General features: G+C 40.3%; 1 protein-coding gene across 1 annotated transcript in view; it reads left to right on the forward strand.

Annotated features, from left to right (window-relative positions):
* LOC124711686 (phosphoglycerate kinase) overlaps positions 1-6,525 on the forward strand; it is a 59,930-nt gene extending 53,405 nt beyond the window's left edge. Inside the window, exon 8 of the mRNA XM_047241884.1 lies at positions 6,234-6,525. Coding sequence (XP_047097840.1) covers positions 6,234-6,274 — 41 coding nt within the window. The 3' untranslated portion in view covers positions 6,275-6,525. The remainder of the gene's footprint in view (positions 1-6,233) is intronic.
* Positions 6,526-17,710: the final 11,185 nt, after the last annotated feature.

Here is a 17,710-nt window from a genome sequence, read left to right on the forward strand (position 1 = left end):
CGTGTCAAATTCTGGTAAAATTCAAAGTTTTCGATGGTATCCATCATCATCTTTGTCATGGACTAAAACTGACTGTTGTGTGATGGCATTCTGATGTAATTGTGCAGTATTATTTAATTTGGCCTTGATGCATATAACCATGACATATATTATGTAGCCATTATTGGCGGTCAAGATAGTTCACGTGTGATTTGTCAAGTAATTAGGACACTCACTCATCTTATACAAAAAGTATAAAGTTAACTTGAAACTATGGGAACTGTATGCCCACTCCTTCCAAAAATGTGCATGGTTGTTGAAGTATTGTTGTAATACATGTAAGTATAGGTATTACTGCTTTTATTAATACTCTAGAAACCTGTCCTGCTGACTTCACAATCCTGAGCATCCCAGTATCATACACTCGAGACCTGAAAGTTCATCTGGGCAAGCTCCACACACCAGAGGTGCCAATCTTTTCATTCTCTAGATTTCGTGGGTCCCAACATCATGAAAGTTGTTGATGTTTAGTGTTGGACTTTTGCATAGTGTTGGCCCTTTGTTTGAAGAACTACATTTATATCCAGTACTAAGCTTCTCACTTGTTGAACGACTATAGCCTTAATTATAATGGATATTCAAAAAGAAACAAGCTGGAGGCATGATTACAGAACCCAGTACTTGTATGTTAGAAGTATTGACTCTGGCTGTTGAGACACCTGCCCCACTGTGACACAAGGCAGTAACTGGCTGTCTCATAAAATTCCCGGTGCTGCGATGTTAACCAGTTTCGCACATACAGCTGGACGTCATCGTCGGAGGTGAACTGTTTGCCCCTCAGAGGCTTTTTAAGGGAACTAAAAATGGCGTAATTACAGGGGGAGAGGTCCAGACTGTATGGAGGGTGGCCGAGAACCTTCCATTTGAATTTCTGCAGATTGCCACGACTGAGTTGGCCGTATAAGGCTTTGCATTGAATGACCCCACAGGTGAGATTGCCTGGTCGTTTTGACTTGATTGCTTGGTGAGGGGTGGTCAAGCTCTGCAAGTAACACTGTTGTCCTGTGCTGCAGGAAGTGTCAGAAGGGGGCCATCTCGGTCAAAGAAGAACAACAGCATAGGGGCAAATGATTCACCTCGGACCACAACGTCCAGCTGTATGTGTGGAACTGGTTAAAATCACAACCCCAGGAATTCTATGAGACAGCCATTCACCACCTTGTCACAGTGGGACAAGTGTCTCAACAGCCAATGTCAATACTTCTAACATTCAGGTACCGGTTTCTGAAATTATGCCTCCAGCTAGTTCCGTTTGATCGCCCCTTATATAATGTAACTGGATGAACAAAAATATCTACTTACCAAGCAGGGGCAGGAGAAAACACACACAAAAGTTAGCAAAACATGGAAGCTTTCTGAGGCAGTGGCTTCTTCTAATGAAAAGATTGAAGGGGGAGGAATAAGGATTAAGGGAAATGGCTGATGAGGTTTAGAAAATTGGGAGACTTATGGAACAGGTGCCCAGAACCATGAGTTAGAGAGACTTACTGAATGGGATGAGAAGGAAATACTAATTGTTGTGGACTTCATCAGAAGAGATTTGAAAACCTAAGAGTTTAAAGGTGGAAGATAGATTGATACGTAAGACAGAGGTTACTGATGAAATATCACGAGTTAATAAGAGCAGAAAGCTAAGTCCATAATACGTGTTAGAGGTGGAGGTGGGGAAAACACGGGTCACAAAATAAAAATACAGAATATTAAAAGGAAATGAAAAAAGAAATAGTTAATGTGAAGAAATGCTAAAACTGAAGAAATTAATGTAAATTAAGGCTAGGTGGGTTGAGAGGACTAAGGACATGTTGTAACGGCAGTTCCCACATGCAGGGTTTTGAGAAACTGGTGTCTCAGAGGAGAATCAAAATGGCATGTGTGGTGAAACATGCACCAAGTTCACGAATGTCATGTTGAGCATGCATGTTATGCAACAGGATATTGTGTGTTGCCAGTATACACCCTCTGCCCGTTCATCCTAGCTGTTAACTTGGTGATAGTCATACCAATGTAGAAGACCAAACTGGTAAACAACATGGTTTTAGTTACCAGTTAATTTTTTGTGATTTTGACTGGTAAGAACCAATACTCTAACGAAGGATATTACTGTATCCCGCTTTTGCAGAATAATACTGCAGCAACAAAACATGAAAAAAAAAAGAAAATAAGACTTGAGTCGCAAAGGAAATGCGCCATATACAACAACAAAACACTGTGCTCATACAAGCGTCTGCCAACCAAAGTGTGTCAAAGGCTTTAGGAAGAATATGCAGTGCTTCCTAACAACAAATTGCCTCCGATGAGCTTGACGTGACAGCTGTTTACATTAGATTCATTTGAGCAGTTGCGGGCGGGCTCTTGCGCGTGCGCAGTTGAGTCGCGTGTGACTAGTACCTTCTCCCGCTTCTGGCTACAGGTGTGTGGCTTGGCGTCACTGTCTAAATTGCTCCTGTTCGGAAATCGTAGATCCGGGGCTGATGCACAGAGCAGTCTGAATAGAAGTGGGGAGGTAGGTAGTCTCCACGTGACCTATATTTACGTTTAGTGATTTTGCTGTTTCCTCTTCGGTTATTGCTCTCACTTTAAGTGAAAACAAAAAGGATTTCTGTGGCCGGTAGCTATCAAATGAATTAAAATACGTTCGCATAATTACATAAGGCTAAAATATGTTGTTAGTTTCAGGTTTTATTTCCACCTTTCTGACAGTCAAGCATTAATCGCCTTGCAGAGCAATGACGTCTGTTTGCTAAAGAGATTTGGCTTTTATTAATCTTTTGCGCTGAGGCAGTCAATGTATTTGAAACGAAGTGTTAAATTTCACACTATTGGCTAGTTTCAACTGTTCGCTGCATTCCAAGTGCCCATTTTCCATCTTCTAGCTCGTATGCCATTATGCCATAATAATGAACCACACATGAGATAGTAGAGTACTGGTAGTCAAGAAAATTTACATCCGAGTCTGGACGTTCGATTGTGTACTTTAAGCCGAATTATGCATTTTAGTATGGTTCGTGAAATTCCGATGCTCTTGAAGTATCCTTTGATGTCTTGTTTCTGTTATGACATAATGCAAGATCTTTTAATGTTTTACATGTACGAACATGCGGGCTTCCTGCGTCATCGTAGCTGCGCAGGCGCAGTGACGCCTGTTATCTGGCGCTCTCTGGCAACTGCCGAAACGAACCAATTTCTAGCAGGTCACGGGAAAATTTGCAAATGATGGTTTGAAAAGCGTTACTTTCAAAGTAAATTTCCTTTTACGCAAGATGAACTATGTGCGAGAACGTACGATGAATTTCTTAAATTACAGAGCGTTTGACTCTCATTCAAAAATCAACTCTTTGAGGACGACCATTTAGAAGAATTTTGAGCCAGAAGGTGAGACATTTACGTCGTTATTAAAAATTTTACTGGCACGTTGTGTGATATTTCTTAAAGTGTAACGTGCGCAAAAAGATCAGCATTATATGTGGAAGCTTAGCTTCTCTTGCAGCTTCGTAATCTTAGAGACGAATATTATTTGTGAAAGCTTTGTTTCTCTTGTAGCAACATTGTCTATTAATTTCCACCATTAACTTTTCTTTTTTGTGTGTTCGCGCTACTTAAGAGTGATCTTGCTATTGGTTGACTACATCACGTGTCCTATGCTGTCATTAGCTGGTGAGATCACGTGACATGAGCTATGACTGGCTCACAAAAGTGCATCGCAATCTTGATTTCATTGCTTCGGAAAGTAACATGCAGTGTTTCGTGGAATTGGAATTTATACCTCCGTAACACGAAAAAATGCAGCATACATGTTGCTGCACATCAAAGATCTTTCCAAAACGTGCTTATTTCCCCCCTGGGTTTCATTTTCTAAAGTGCCGTCAAGTTCTACATCTGTGTAGAAAACCATAAACATTCTAAGGATTGATAAGTTTTACAGTGCCGAGGAAAAGTATACTGTCACTTAACATGGAAAAAGTGTATTTTCAACTGGGAGAAAGTGTATTTTCAACCGGGAAATCTGGGAGAAATTGGGGAATTTTTTTTTCCTTGTCCATGTATACACCCTGTGGTAGGAAGTGTCATAGAATGGACATCATTTCAGAACATATTTTAGGAAGTCATAGCCTTGTTGAAGTAAAACCTCAGGCATTTCACAAGCACTAACACCTCAATCCATGAACTTATTACACCACCCAAACCACACACTACCACCTCCCACATTCTACCTTGTTCCTAAGCTCCAAAAACTCAATCACCCCAGCAATCCCTGTGCATGACACTAGTTGTTTTTGCACCCTAAAACAAAGCCCTGGCAATACCATAGTTGCTGGCTTCAAAGCACGCACTGAACGTATATCTGCCTTAGTTGAGCAACACATGCAACCTATAGTACAAAGACTTCCTTCGTGCATTAAAGACGCCAACCATTTCCCAGATCATCTAAAATGTGTGCCCATCCTGCTCCCATCGCACACCTTGCTGTTCATCATTGATGCCACCTCCCTCTATACCAACATCCCCATGTACATGGTGTTTCTGCCTGCTGCTGAACATTACTTCAACCTGCACCAGCCGGATTCCAAACATGACATCCTTCCTGCTCACCTTAACCAACTTTATACTTAACAGTTTACCTTTGACTGGCACACAAACAAATCAGGAGTGCTGCCATGGGTGCCAGGATGTTTTCTTCCATTGCCACCCTTTCCATGGGTCACTTGGAGGGGGCTTTCCTTGGTTTGTGTTAGATACATTGATGACATCATTGCCATATGGACTCAAGGTGAGGCTGACCTGTTAAATTGTTTAGAATCTCTAAATACATTCTCTTGATAAAATTTCATGTGGTCCTATTCCAGGTCCCATTCCACTTTCCTTGATGTTGATCACTTCCTCACTGAGGGTCAGCTCACACTTTTGTTCAAATTAAACTTTCTAAAAAACAACATACTTACATTTTGAGAGCTGCCATCCTTCCAATGTCAAATGTCTCCTCTCCCCCAAACAACTTTAGCATTTAAAGCGAACATATTATTTGTTCAGATTCAGATGTTTTACAATAATACACCACCATTCTCACCTCAGCCTTCACTGGGCTTAATTACCCCACAAGCCTAGATCATAAGCAGATTTGCCAGGCCATCATGTGCAATACTGGTGCTGCTGATTCCTCTAAAATACAACTCAGAAACACACCTCTTGTCACTCAGTACTATCCTGGTCTTGAATGTGTTAATCAGCTTCTTCAACAGGGCTATAATTTTCTAAAATCATACCCTGAAATGACATCCATTCTGTCAGAGACTTTGTGCACCACGTAGAATAGCTTTTTGTGGTCCCCAGTCTCTGCAGTATCATGGTAAGACCCTGTGCTGCTTCTGCACCCATTTCCCCACTGTTATGGCTCCTGCCCCTGTGACTTTCCCTGCTGTAAGACTTGTCCTATGCACCATCTTACTGGCATTCATACCAGCCATGTAACTGGCAAAACATACACTATCACAAGGAGAGTAACCTGTGAAACGACACATGATGTGGTGGACCAGCTGTGTTACGTAAACACGTTTGGCCTTCTACTTTGGTATGACTACCACAGGTAGAATTAATGGACATAAGCACAGGGTGTGTACACAGGCGGCACCATATCCCGTTGCAGAGCGTGTGCTGTTGCACAGCGTGTGCCGTTTGGTTTGTCCACTACCTCGCTTTCCAGTGCTAGTTTTTGAAAGCTCTGCACATGGGAATTGGTGTTAAAACATGTTCTTGTTTCTCACCATTCACCTGGGCTTAATTTACCTTCATTTTTTCAGTCTCGGCATTTTTTCTCAGAAACTCAAGCTCTTATTAACTCTTGCACAGTGTTTTGTCAGTAGTATCTGTCTTGCTTATTACTCCATCTTCAATCTTTAAGCTCTCAGGTATTCAAATCTCGGGCTTCAGGGCGACTTTTCCATAATTTTCCCTTTTCCTGAATCTCGCCATCCTTTTTCCTCATCGCTGTTCCTTATTTTTCAACCCTTCCATCAGGAAGAGGAGCCACTGACTTCGAAAGGTTGCACATATCATTAACTTGTGTATGTGTTTTCTCCTGCTGCCATTTGATGAATAGATGTTTTTGTCTTTCCTATTATATTTTCAAAAATTTATTATTGTTGTTGATATGCTAAGCCTCAATTATGCATTTATGAGGCTTTCATTTCTCGTTACAGGTAAAGTTCTTCCTGGTGTAGCTGCTCTTTCAGATGCGTAACTTTGTAAACTGCCAGGTATTATATGGATGGATGTTAATGTCTGTGACTGACTGGATATGTCTGTCATAAAGTGAGTTACATGAGCAGTCTTAACTGTTGTCATAAATTGTTCTTCATAGGAGCATATACAATGACCTTTAAATGTTCAAAAAGAATCGTAAAAGAGAATCTTAGTGTATGTGTTGTGTTTGTGTCAAATTTTAAGTTATTAAATAAAACTGATGTTATAGAAATAAATGAAATAACTATCTTTAGAGGCACTTCAATTGCACCTTTCCCTGTATGTGTAAGTTGTTACAAGTAACTTAAAATTAGCAGAAACTGCATTTGTACTGAGTACTATAAACATTAGTTGAATATGTTGAAACCTATTATATAAGGGCAATTAATATGGATTGCTTGCATATTTTTTTTTAAATTAAAAATGAGTTGAGCTCTTTAAAATACAAACATGAATACCATATTACAACCCACAAATTGTAATAAGTTATGAATACGGAGAGGAAAAAATCTCTTTATTTTATGGCCAATTTTTGTGTTATTTTCACAGAATTTTGGTATTAGTTCCTGGTTTATTTTTGAAGAACCATATACTTTTTATTTAGTCTTATTTCATTGTTTTACAGTGTTATGCTGAAAATGATTAAAAAAGCCTATCAGTTACTTCATAATTATTTGCACTGTATCACATATGATTACATTACTGAAAAGAAAGTAAATTCATTAAGATGACAAAATCTAATCAATTAAAGAAGAACGTAATCTGCAACTGTGCACTTGAAAGTTTTTCAAAAGATAGCATTGCCATAGCACCAAAGTTATCTTCTGAGACTTTATGCTGTTGATCTGTCAATACTTAATTACGGTTTGAAAAACAGCCATAACACTCTTGACAGTGCCCACATTTTGTGCTGGCATGGACATGCTTTTCCACTAAATTGTGAAAGACTTTAGACTTGTTTAGAATATGTGGCTGAGACGTCCCATTCCAGTTTCACACAAGACTTTGCATTATCAGCATAAGAAATGGCTCTGAGCACTGTGGGACTTAACAGCTATGGTCATCAGTCTCAGCATAAGACACTTCATCATTATTGTGCTGTGATGGAAACAAGAACCTAGCGCTTTGATCATTAGGGTTGTTAGCCTAGTTTTTAAGGTGCAACCTAGTGGGTTTCAATTTTTTTTCTTTACCTCAGCCTGACATATTCATTCCTCTATGCCTCAAACTTGGTTTCATAACAACTCCTGTTTCAACAATAATGAAACAAACTAACATGGAACAGAAGTAATAGTTTTGTATGGTGATGTCACATTTCCCAATATTTTTCTGGAATAAAGTGTGCGAAAGAAGATGCATTTTTGAAAGATTTATAATGTGGTGCATCAGTTATATTTTAAAGTATGTAAACATAAATAGAAAAACCACCAAATACAGAATGTGTCCTGTGATATGAGTAGTTGACAGAAGCAAATGGAGTAGACACAATGTTCAGTTATTTATTTCCAAACCTGATTTGTCATAGTTGGTGATTGCTTTTATATGTTTACTTATGAACCATGAAAATATGGAGTTGATGGATTGTATTGCAGATGTCTGAAAAACACTTCATTTTTTGAATTATTTGTTGTGCATAAGTGTCTGGGAAACGTGACATCAATTAAAACTGATATGGGAATGGTGTTCATTATAAGTAGGGTATTTTTGCTTCAGATTACATCTAGAGCCATAGTTCTTTATGTGGTAAACTGTCATTTCAATATCACCTGTAAGCTCACATCCTTGAGAAAATGATAAAAAACCAGTCAACTGTCAATACCTATCAGTTACTAAAACTGCTGCCTTCAAATTTACAGCGCCCTTACACTAGAATGTATAACTTGGGAAATTTCACATTATTTCATAAAAAAACTGCTGATTTTTTGTTACAATGGAAAAAACTCTTGGTTTCACATTATTGCTAATGCAAAATTTTCAGCTCTAGTTATGAAGGCTGCAAGTCAGTTAACTGCATTTGTTTTGCGAAAAGCGGCTCACTAAGACGTAAAACATTTCTCTGTCCAATTATTTGTTGCCAAATAGAAACACCGAGCGAGGTGGCGCAGTGGTTAGCACACTGGACTCGCATTCGGGAGGACGACGGTTCAATCCCGTCTCCGGCCATCCTGATTTAGGTTTTCCGTGATTTCCCTAAATCATTTCAAGCGAATGCCGAGATGGTTCCTTTGAAAGGGCACGGCCGATTTCCTTCCCTAACCCGAGCTTGCGCTCTGTCTCTAATGACCTCGTTGTTGACGGGACGTTAAACACTAACCACCACCACCGCCGCCAAATGGAAAACAGTGTTCATCTTGAGCCCCCTATATGAAGACAAAGGTTGATGGTAAGAAACTTTTGTGAACAATAGCTCTGCTATACAAATAAGCAGAAATTACTGAAAAAGTAAAACATTCTTGAAAAGCAGTTGCAAAATTTGAGTAATTCTGAATTAAGACAGATTAGGAGACCTGTTATACATTTAGACAACTTTTGTGCATTTGTGACAGATAGTGTATTGTGATTTGTGGAAGAAGATTGAAAGTTCTTCCACTGTATTTTTTTTTTGTGTGTGTGTGGGGGGGGGGGGGGGGGTGTTTAACCAGTCTATTGCAGACTATGGGTTTTCACTAAGTGTATTGGTAAAAATTAAACCTGTGGCAAATCAAGAGATTATCAAAATTATATGAACTATGCAAACATCATTTATGAGGGGCTCTGACTCAAGATTCAAATGCTTGGTATGCCCCTTATCATTACATTCAACATAATCCTGAGTCACTTTGCTTCATAAAGATTTAGGCTGGTAGGCTTCATATACACGGAATTAAGGTGGTCATCACATAGAGAAATCAACATAAAGAATGGGAGCATATAATGTGGTAAAGGTGAAAGAGAATTTTATGAGAGGAGAGAATTCAAACGATTACTGAAGACTGAATACGGGAAAAAAAGAAAAAGATCAATTTTTGTCTAAAAGTAAAACCTACAAGGCATCAAGGATGCTCGTTCAAAATAGTTTGTGCACTTCTTGCAAGACATCAGTAATTACTGTAGGAAGCTGCGGCACCCTGTGGTTGTAGCAAAAGGATCATGACCAGTGTTTTGTGAGCTGCTTCAGCAGATGAGCAGAATTATGCCAAGGTGCTGTATTTAACATATTCAGTTCTCAGTTTTACGAAACCAATGTGTGTTACATTAATCCTGCATTGTACTTCCATAATATTTCCAGCCAACTTCCATTTAAATATCTTACTAGTCCTTGTGCTATTTTATCCTGCTCGCAGTAGGGAAAGTATCTTAAGAATGTGGAGTAATCCCAAGTGTACCACAGGGAGAGAGATTGGGTCCACTTTGGTTGTTGTTGTATGTAAGTGATTTGCTTCCATAGAACCAAAAAGGAAAAAAAAATTTTTTTGCTGAAAATTCAAGTATTATCAAGCCCAGTGGAAAACATCAGCACTTGGAAATGTAAATTATATTTTCTTGAAAAAATTTTTTGCTGAAAATTCAAGTATTATCAAGCCCAGTGGAAAACATCAGCACTTGGAAATGTAAATTATATTTTCTTGAAAATTAATAACTAGTTCCATACAAATGGACTGTTGCTGAACTTGCATGAAACACAGTACAGTAACTCTGTATTGCACAAGGGCTGACGACAACATTTAGAAATAATACTTGAGGGTAATCATTAAATTAGACAAAATATTTTAGTTGCGTAGGTGTTTCTGTTTGTAAGTACCGTAACTGCAACTAACATATTACACCTGAGCTCTGCAACAATATCAGATTGTTTGCAGGATCACTGTAATTGAGACACTGCAGTATGGCTGTCTCCTAGCTGAGGATATAGGGCATATTATAAAGACAGTTCCATATCTCACTTGGCTACAGCTAAGCAGTGATCAGTGGCTATGAAGCCAGCATTAAGAGTGCTTCCGTGTGTGTGTGTGTGTGTGTGTGTGTGTGTGTTTTTACTGACTAAGACTGTGGCCAAAGGCTGGATGTAAGTGTCTTTTAATCGTTCCTGTCTGCAACATGACATGTCTCCTTTACGGTAAGTAGCAATCTGTCTTTTTCTACAGTGTATTAAGAGAATTGGCTCGGTGGGTGTGATGGTTGCAGTGCACTTTTTTGCTTTCAGAGTTCATCATTCAGGATCAGTTATGGGTGGGGTACAGGGACAGTCAAAGAGCTAAAGATATTAAGCATTAATAAGAAGTAAAAAGGGTAAAAATCAAACACATACCCAGTATACATTACCTTAGTGCATTAAGTAAAACCAATATCGCAACCATATTAAGTTTTGCCTATCATGATACTGTGAAACAGTCTGCTTATTTTTGTAGTATTGTAGCACATTGATAAAATTTTGCATGAGCCACCACTGCTGCCAGCTCCAACAGTTGCATCTGTCGTTGCAAAGGTGAGTCACCCCTACAGCAATACATCAGCCAAGGTAAAACCAGAAAGCACCACAATGAAGTAATCTGATGTTCATGTAAGCACCCTCCTCAACTGGAGACACAGGCAAACACAAAAACTCAGCAAAGTCTTGTGACTGCCCCAAAATCCCCCCCTAAAAAAAAAAAGTAAATACATAGTACAAGGAAGCCAAAAGCCTGAAAAGTCTACACAGAAAACATCGTCACACCTGACTGGGGGATAACTGATGACCCAGAAGACTACTCATCAGATGATCAAATGGCCTTCAAAGTATGCTGTAATTAACAAAGAAAGCTGACAGAAATCACCATAAGTTTCTTCCATCCCAAGGGCAAAAGAAGAAAGCCCCTTGTAACAAATTTAATTTTATTTTTGTAGTCATCTGAGGCATTACAATTTTTATGTGTTACATATGAAACAAATTGTTAGTTGCTGTGACATTACATGTCAGTATTTTAATAATACCAATAGTTATAACCCATTCACAACATTAAAGGAAAGTTTAAACATTGGAAAATGCAGGAGGGAATGTTACAATATAACGAAAAGGGTAGTTGCTACTCAACATACAGCAGCCATACAATGGGGAAGGCACAACCAAAAGACTGCCACACAGTTAGCTTTTGGTCAACAAGGCCTTTGTCAAAATTAGCCAACACACACACACACACACACACACACACACACACACACAGAGAGAGGGAGAGGGGGAGAGAGAGAGAGAGAGAGAGAGAGAGAGAGAGAGAGAGAGAGAGAGAGGACAGTGTCTGGCAGCTGGAGCACTGGGTCCAGGTCGTGTGTGTGTGTGTTGTCAAAATTCGACAAAGGCCTTGTTGGCCAAAAGCTAATTGTGTGACAGTCTTTTCGTTGTTCCTTTCTGCGACTCAGCATCTCCTCTGTACAGTGAGTAGCAACTATCCTTTTCATTATACTGTTAAAGGAAAGTTTGTGTTATAGTACTGCTCACTGATGTTACCTGCTAATTCTTCAAATACAGTAATAAACAAATCACCCATGCCATATTCGAGGCCTTAATTAAAAATTCATCAGTTTCATAAAAGTAAATCAGGTAGCTCACCGATACAGAGGTGAGTCATTGAAGACTTTGATATATTTTTTAAATTCTGTATGGTATGTGGTAAAGTGGCAGACTACAACTAGGATTTTGTCACTTATCACTTTTTTCATCCCTGGCAATGTTAGTTGATGCAAAAAATGCCAAGTTGCACATTGGTTCAGAATCGGTGTTAAACTGTAGGTACTCTTATAACTGGCTGCATTAGCCAGTTCGAAGGCCATAGGAAGGCAGCAGCATACCTCCTCCAACAGGACCAGGTCTATTGAAGCTCTGTGGTGTTCAAAACAACCTTGGGATTGATGAATGCGGTGTGCATTACACACAAGAAGATATGATGATGGTAGAACATAATATTTAGTTTTCTGAATCAATGTCTACAATGGCCTCTTGGTGCCAGGCTGCAAATTATCCTCATTGCCTTACTTTGTAATTTCAGTACCTTTGTTTCCCCCTCCTTTTGTATGGTCCGCAGAATGGTACCATATGCAATGACTAAACGTGTTCTTGTCTTCAGGCTGAAGAATTAATTGCTGCAGCTCCCCTCTCTAGTCTATCCCATTCATGCCTCTTCAGCTCAGTATAACTACTGGAACTTACAGCTGTTTGAATCTCCTTACCATACTCGTGACATGTCTCCCTCTACAATTTTTATCCCCCTTCCCCATACTTCCCTCCATTCCTTGCTGCTGTCATATCAAGTGATAGTTTCTTTTAGTAAAATTATGCCACATACTGCATTTCTTTTCCCCAGTTCATTTCAGAACCACCACATTTGTTATTTGATGTACCCATATAATATTTAGTGTTTGTCTATAGAACCACATTTAAAAATCTTCTATTGTCGTCTTGCCTGAACTGATGAACATCCACATTTCACTTTCATACAAAGCCACACTTTAGACAGATATCTTCAAAAAATACTTCGCAGTGGTTAAATTGATATTAGATGTTTACAAATTCTTTTTCAGAAATGCTTTTCTTGCTGTTGTCAGTCTGTATTTAAAACCCCTCTACTTCAGAAATTCAGTTGTTCTGCTGCCAAATAGCAAAAATAATGTACTACTTTTACTGTTTCATTTTCTACCATAATTTCTTCATTATTGCTCAATTTAATTCAACTACATTCCATTACCCTTGTTTTCCTTTGTTGGCATTCATAATACAATCTATTTTCAAGACACTGCTCCATCAACTACTCTTCAGAGTTTTTTACCATCTGACAGAATTGCAGGGTCATTGGCAAACCTCAAAGTTTTTAGTTCTTTTTACTGAACTTTAATTCCCTTTTCAAATTGCTGCTTGGTTTCCATTACTGCTTGTTTGAAACATATTTCCACTGCTTCCTCTTGTATTTTGTCAATTTTCCATGGGACTTCTTAGTGCCAAGCAAAACAAAATGCATTGGTTGACAAGGAGAGAAATTAAGTGATGTCCAAAGCCTAACCAACAATGTACCGTAAACAGACTGCCTGTATCAGGAAGACCAATAGGTGTGGATGAGTCTATTGAATAGTAGACCTGCCTGTCATACTGCACATCCTTGACCTGTTAACCTTGTCTGATTTTTACGTACAGTGCAGCTGCTAGTAGATCGCATCCACATATGAACTCTCATAATGGGTAATTCTAAGACAATAACACTTACTGAGAAGTTTGTACACCTGTAAATAAATAGCAGACAAATCTGGTGAGATCGCACTACATTGTTGAGGTCCAGTGTCATTCCATCTTGTAGATGTAAATTAGTCACATCAGTTGCACAAAGTTAACAATTGTGTTTATCAGAATTCGTGCAGCCCATGTGACCATAACTCCTTCCTGTTGACATGACACCACCAATACAAACAGAAAAGTTACTCGTGCCTGACATTAAAATTCTACTCTAGCACAGTTCTGCTATGCTACATGGCATTTGAGTTATGCTTTCTGCCACCGTGCAGGAATTCAAACTGCAACTCCAGTATAGCTTAGGATATGTTGGCACTAAATAAACCTAAATTCTCCAAGAGAGACAAATATACCAAGCCTACCATTGCTACCAAGTTATCATCAATGATGATAAAATCACAGCACACACACACTGGAATAGTCGAAACATTCTACTTATAATGAGAAAAGTTGTCAGAAAATCAAGATTATATATATGACTTACCAAACGAAAGCGCTGGCAGGTTGATGCACACAAACATACACACAAAATTCAAGCTTTCGCAACCAACGGTTGCTTCATCAGGAAAGAGGGAAAGACGAAAGGATGTGGGTTTTAAGGGAGAGGGTAAGGAGTCATTCCAATCCCGGGAGCGGAAAGACTTACCTTAGGGGGAAAAAAGGACGGGTATACACTCGCGCGCACACACATATATCCATCCACACATATACAGACACAAGCAGACACATTTAAAGACAAAGAGTTTGGGCAGAGATGTCAGTCGAGGCGGAAGTGCAGAGGCAAAGATGATGTTGAATGACAGGAACTTGAAATTAGCGGAGATTGAGGCCTGGTGGGTAACGGGAAGAGAGGATATATTGAAGAGCAAGTTCCCATCTCCGGAGTTCGGATAGGTTGGTGTTGGTGGGAAGTATCCAGATAACCCGGACGGTGTAACACTGTGCCAAGATGTGCTGGCTGTGCACCAAGGCATGTTTAGCCACAGGGTGATCCTCATTACCAACAAACACTGTCTGCCTGTGTCCATTCATGCGAATGGACAGTTTGTTGCTGGTCATTTCCACATAGAATGCATCACAGTGTAGGCAGGTCAGTTGGTAAATCACGTGGGTGCTTTCACATGTGGCTCTGCCTTTGATCGTGTACACCTTCCGGGTTACAGGACTGGAGTAGGTGGTGGTGGGAGGGTGCATGGGACAGGTTTTACACCGGGGGCGGTTACAAGGATAGGAGCCAGAGGGTAGGGAAGGTGGTTTGGGGATTTCATAGGGATGAACTAACAGGTTACGAAGGCTAGGTGGACGGCAGAAAGACACTCTTGGTGGAGTGGGGAGGATTTCATGAAGGATGGATCTCATTTCAGGGCAGGATTTGAGGAAGTCTTATCCCTGCTGGAGAGCCACATTCAGAGTCTGGTCCAGTCCTGGAAAGTATCCTGTCACAAGTGGGGCACTTTTGTGGTTCTTCTGTGGGGGATTCTGGGTTTGAGGGGATGAGGAAGTGGCTCTGGTTATTTGCTTCTGTACCAGGTCGGGAGGGTAGTTGCGGGATGCGAAAGCTGTTGTCAGGTTGTTGGTGTAATGGTTCAGGGATTCCAGACTGGAGCAGATTCGTTTGCCACGAAGACCTAGGCTGTAGGGAAGGGACCGTTTGATGTGGAATGGGTGGCAGCTGTCATAATGGAGGTACTGTTGCTTGTTGGTGGGTTTGATGTGGACAGACGTGTGAAGGTGGCCATTGGACAGGTGGAGGTCAACGTCAAGGAAAGTGGCATGGGATTTGGAGTAGGACCAGGTGAATCTGATGGAACCAAAGGAGTTGAGGTTGGAGAGGAAATTCTGGAGTTCTTCTTCACTGTGAGTCCAAATCATGAAGATGTCATCAATAAATCTGTACCAAACTTTGGGTTGGCAGGCCTGGGTAACCAAGAAGGCTTCCTCTAAGCGACCCATGAATAGGTTGGCGTACGAGGGGGCCATCCTGGTACCCATGGCTGTTCCCTTTAATTGTTGGTATGTCTGGCCTTCAAAAGTGAAGAAGTTGTGGGTCAGGATGAAGCTGGCTAAGGTGATGAGGAAAGATGTTTTAGGTAGGGTGGCTGGTGATCGGCATGAAAGGAAATGCTCCATCGCAGCGAGGCCCTGGACGTGCGGGATATTTGTGTATAAGGAAGTGGCATCAATGGTTACAAGGATGGTTTCCGGGGGTAACAGATTGGGTAAGGATTCCAGGCATTCGAGAAAGTGGTTGCTGTCTTTGATGAAGGATGGGAGACTGCATGTAATGGGTTGAAGGTGTTGATCTACGTAGGCAGAGATACATTCTGTGAGGGCTTGGTAACCAGCTACAATGGGGCGGCCGGGATGATTGGGTTTGTGGATTTTAGGAAGAAGGTAGAAGGTAGGGGTGCGGGGTGTCGGTGGGGTCAGGAGGTTGATGGAGTCAGGTGAAAGGTTTTGCAGGGGGCCTAAGGTTCTGAGGATTCCTTGAAGCTCCGCCTGGACATTGGGAATGGGGTTACCTTGGCAAACTTTGTATGTGGTGTTGTCTGAAAGCTGACGCAGTCCCTCAGCCACATACTCCCGACGATCAAGTACCACGGTCGTGGAACCCTTGTCCGCCGGAAGAATGACGATGGACAGATGATGTGACTTACCGAACGAAAGTGCTGGCAGGTCGATAGACACACATACAAACACAAACATACACATGAAATTCAAGCTTTCGCAACAAACTGTTGCCTCATCAGGAAAGAGGGAAGGAGAGGGAAAGACGAAAGGATGTGGGTTTCAAGGGAGAGTGTAAGGAGTCATTCCAATCCCGGGAGCGGAAAGACTTACCTTAGGGGGGGAAAAAAGGGGATTACACTCGCACACACACACATATCCATCCGCCCACACACAGACACACAGTCTGTGTATGTGCGGATGGATATGTGTGTGTGTGCGAGTGTATACCTGTCCTTTTTCCCCCCTAAGGTAAGTCTTTCCGCTCCCGGGATTGGAATGACTCCTTACCCTCTCCCTTGAAACCCACATCCTTTCGTCTTTCCCTCTCCTTCCCTCTTTCCTGATGAGGCAACAGTTTGTTGCGAAAGCTTGAATTTTGTGTGTATGTTTGTGTGTCTGTCGACCTGCCAGCACTTTCATTTGGTAAGTCACATCATCTTTGTTTTTAGATATATTTTTCCTACGTGGAATGTTTCCCTTTATTTTATATATATATATATATATATATATATATATATATATATATATATATTGGTCTTTAAATATGTCTGCTTGTGTCTGTATGTGTGGTTGGATATGTGCGTGTGTGCGAGTGTATACCTGTCCTATTTTCCCCCTAAGGTAAGTCTTTCCGCTCCCGGGATTGGAATGACTCCTTACCCTCTCCCTTAAAACCCACTTCCTTTCGTCTTCCCCTCTCCTTCCCTCTTTCCTGATGAGGCAACAGTTTGTTGCGAAAGCTTGAATTTTGTGTGTATGTTTGTGTGTCTATCGACCTGCCAGCGCTTTTGTTCGGTAAGTCACCTCATCTTTGTTTATATATATATATATGAGAGAGATGGAAATTAACATTTTGGTCAATAAAATTCAAATCAGTGTGGAATGTTGTTACAAGGGAGACAGGAAAAGTAACCACTGGGGTTGGTAGTATTGCTATTAGAGAATGATACCATCTTAACCAACAATACACAAGTAGATGATGTTTTTAAGAACTATTTCTTAAGTGTCAGTGAAAAAATTGGTGAGAATAATTCATAAGAAAAGGCCAAGCAGTATATGGAAGAGTCTGTTGGAATAGATAACATCTCTAATAAGATATTAAAACAATGTGGAGCAGTAACAGGTTAAAATGTGCCATTGTCAAGCCTCTCTACAAAAAAAAAGGGGGACACCACAGATGTCAATTAATATCCTTGCTCACAGCATTTTCAAAACTCATTAAAGTAATGCACTTAAGAGTGGTTGGCCATCACAATTCGTCTTTCGAAAAATGCTGTTCCACTGAGACAGCAATATAAAATGTCACCAATAGGAATTTTCTGTGACTTATCAAAAGCATTTGATTGTGTGAAGCATGACATTGTTACAGAAATTGCAATTATATGGTATAAATGGAACAGCATATGAGTGGGTTATATGGTTTAAGTGATTTAAGGAAGTTTCCCATTTCATCTAAGGGGGGTGAAATTATTT

The sequence above is a fragment of the Schistocerca piceifrons genome, chromosome 8, assembly GCF_021461385.2.
Source record: "Schistocerca piceifrons isolate TAMUIC-IGC-003096 chromosome 8, iqSchPice1.1, whole genome shotgun sequence".
Lineage (NCBI taxonomy): Eukaryota > Metazoa > Arthropoda > Insecta > Orthoptera > Acrididae > Schistocerca > Schistocerca piceifrons.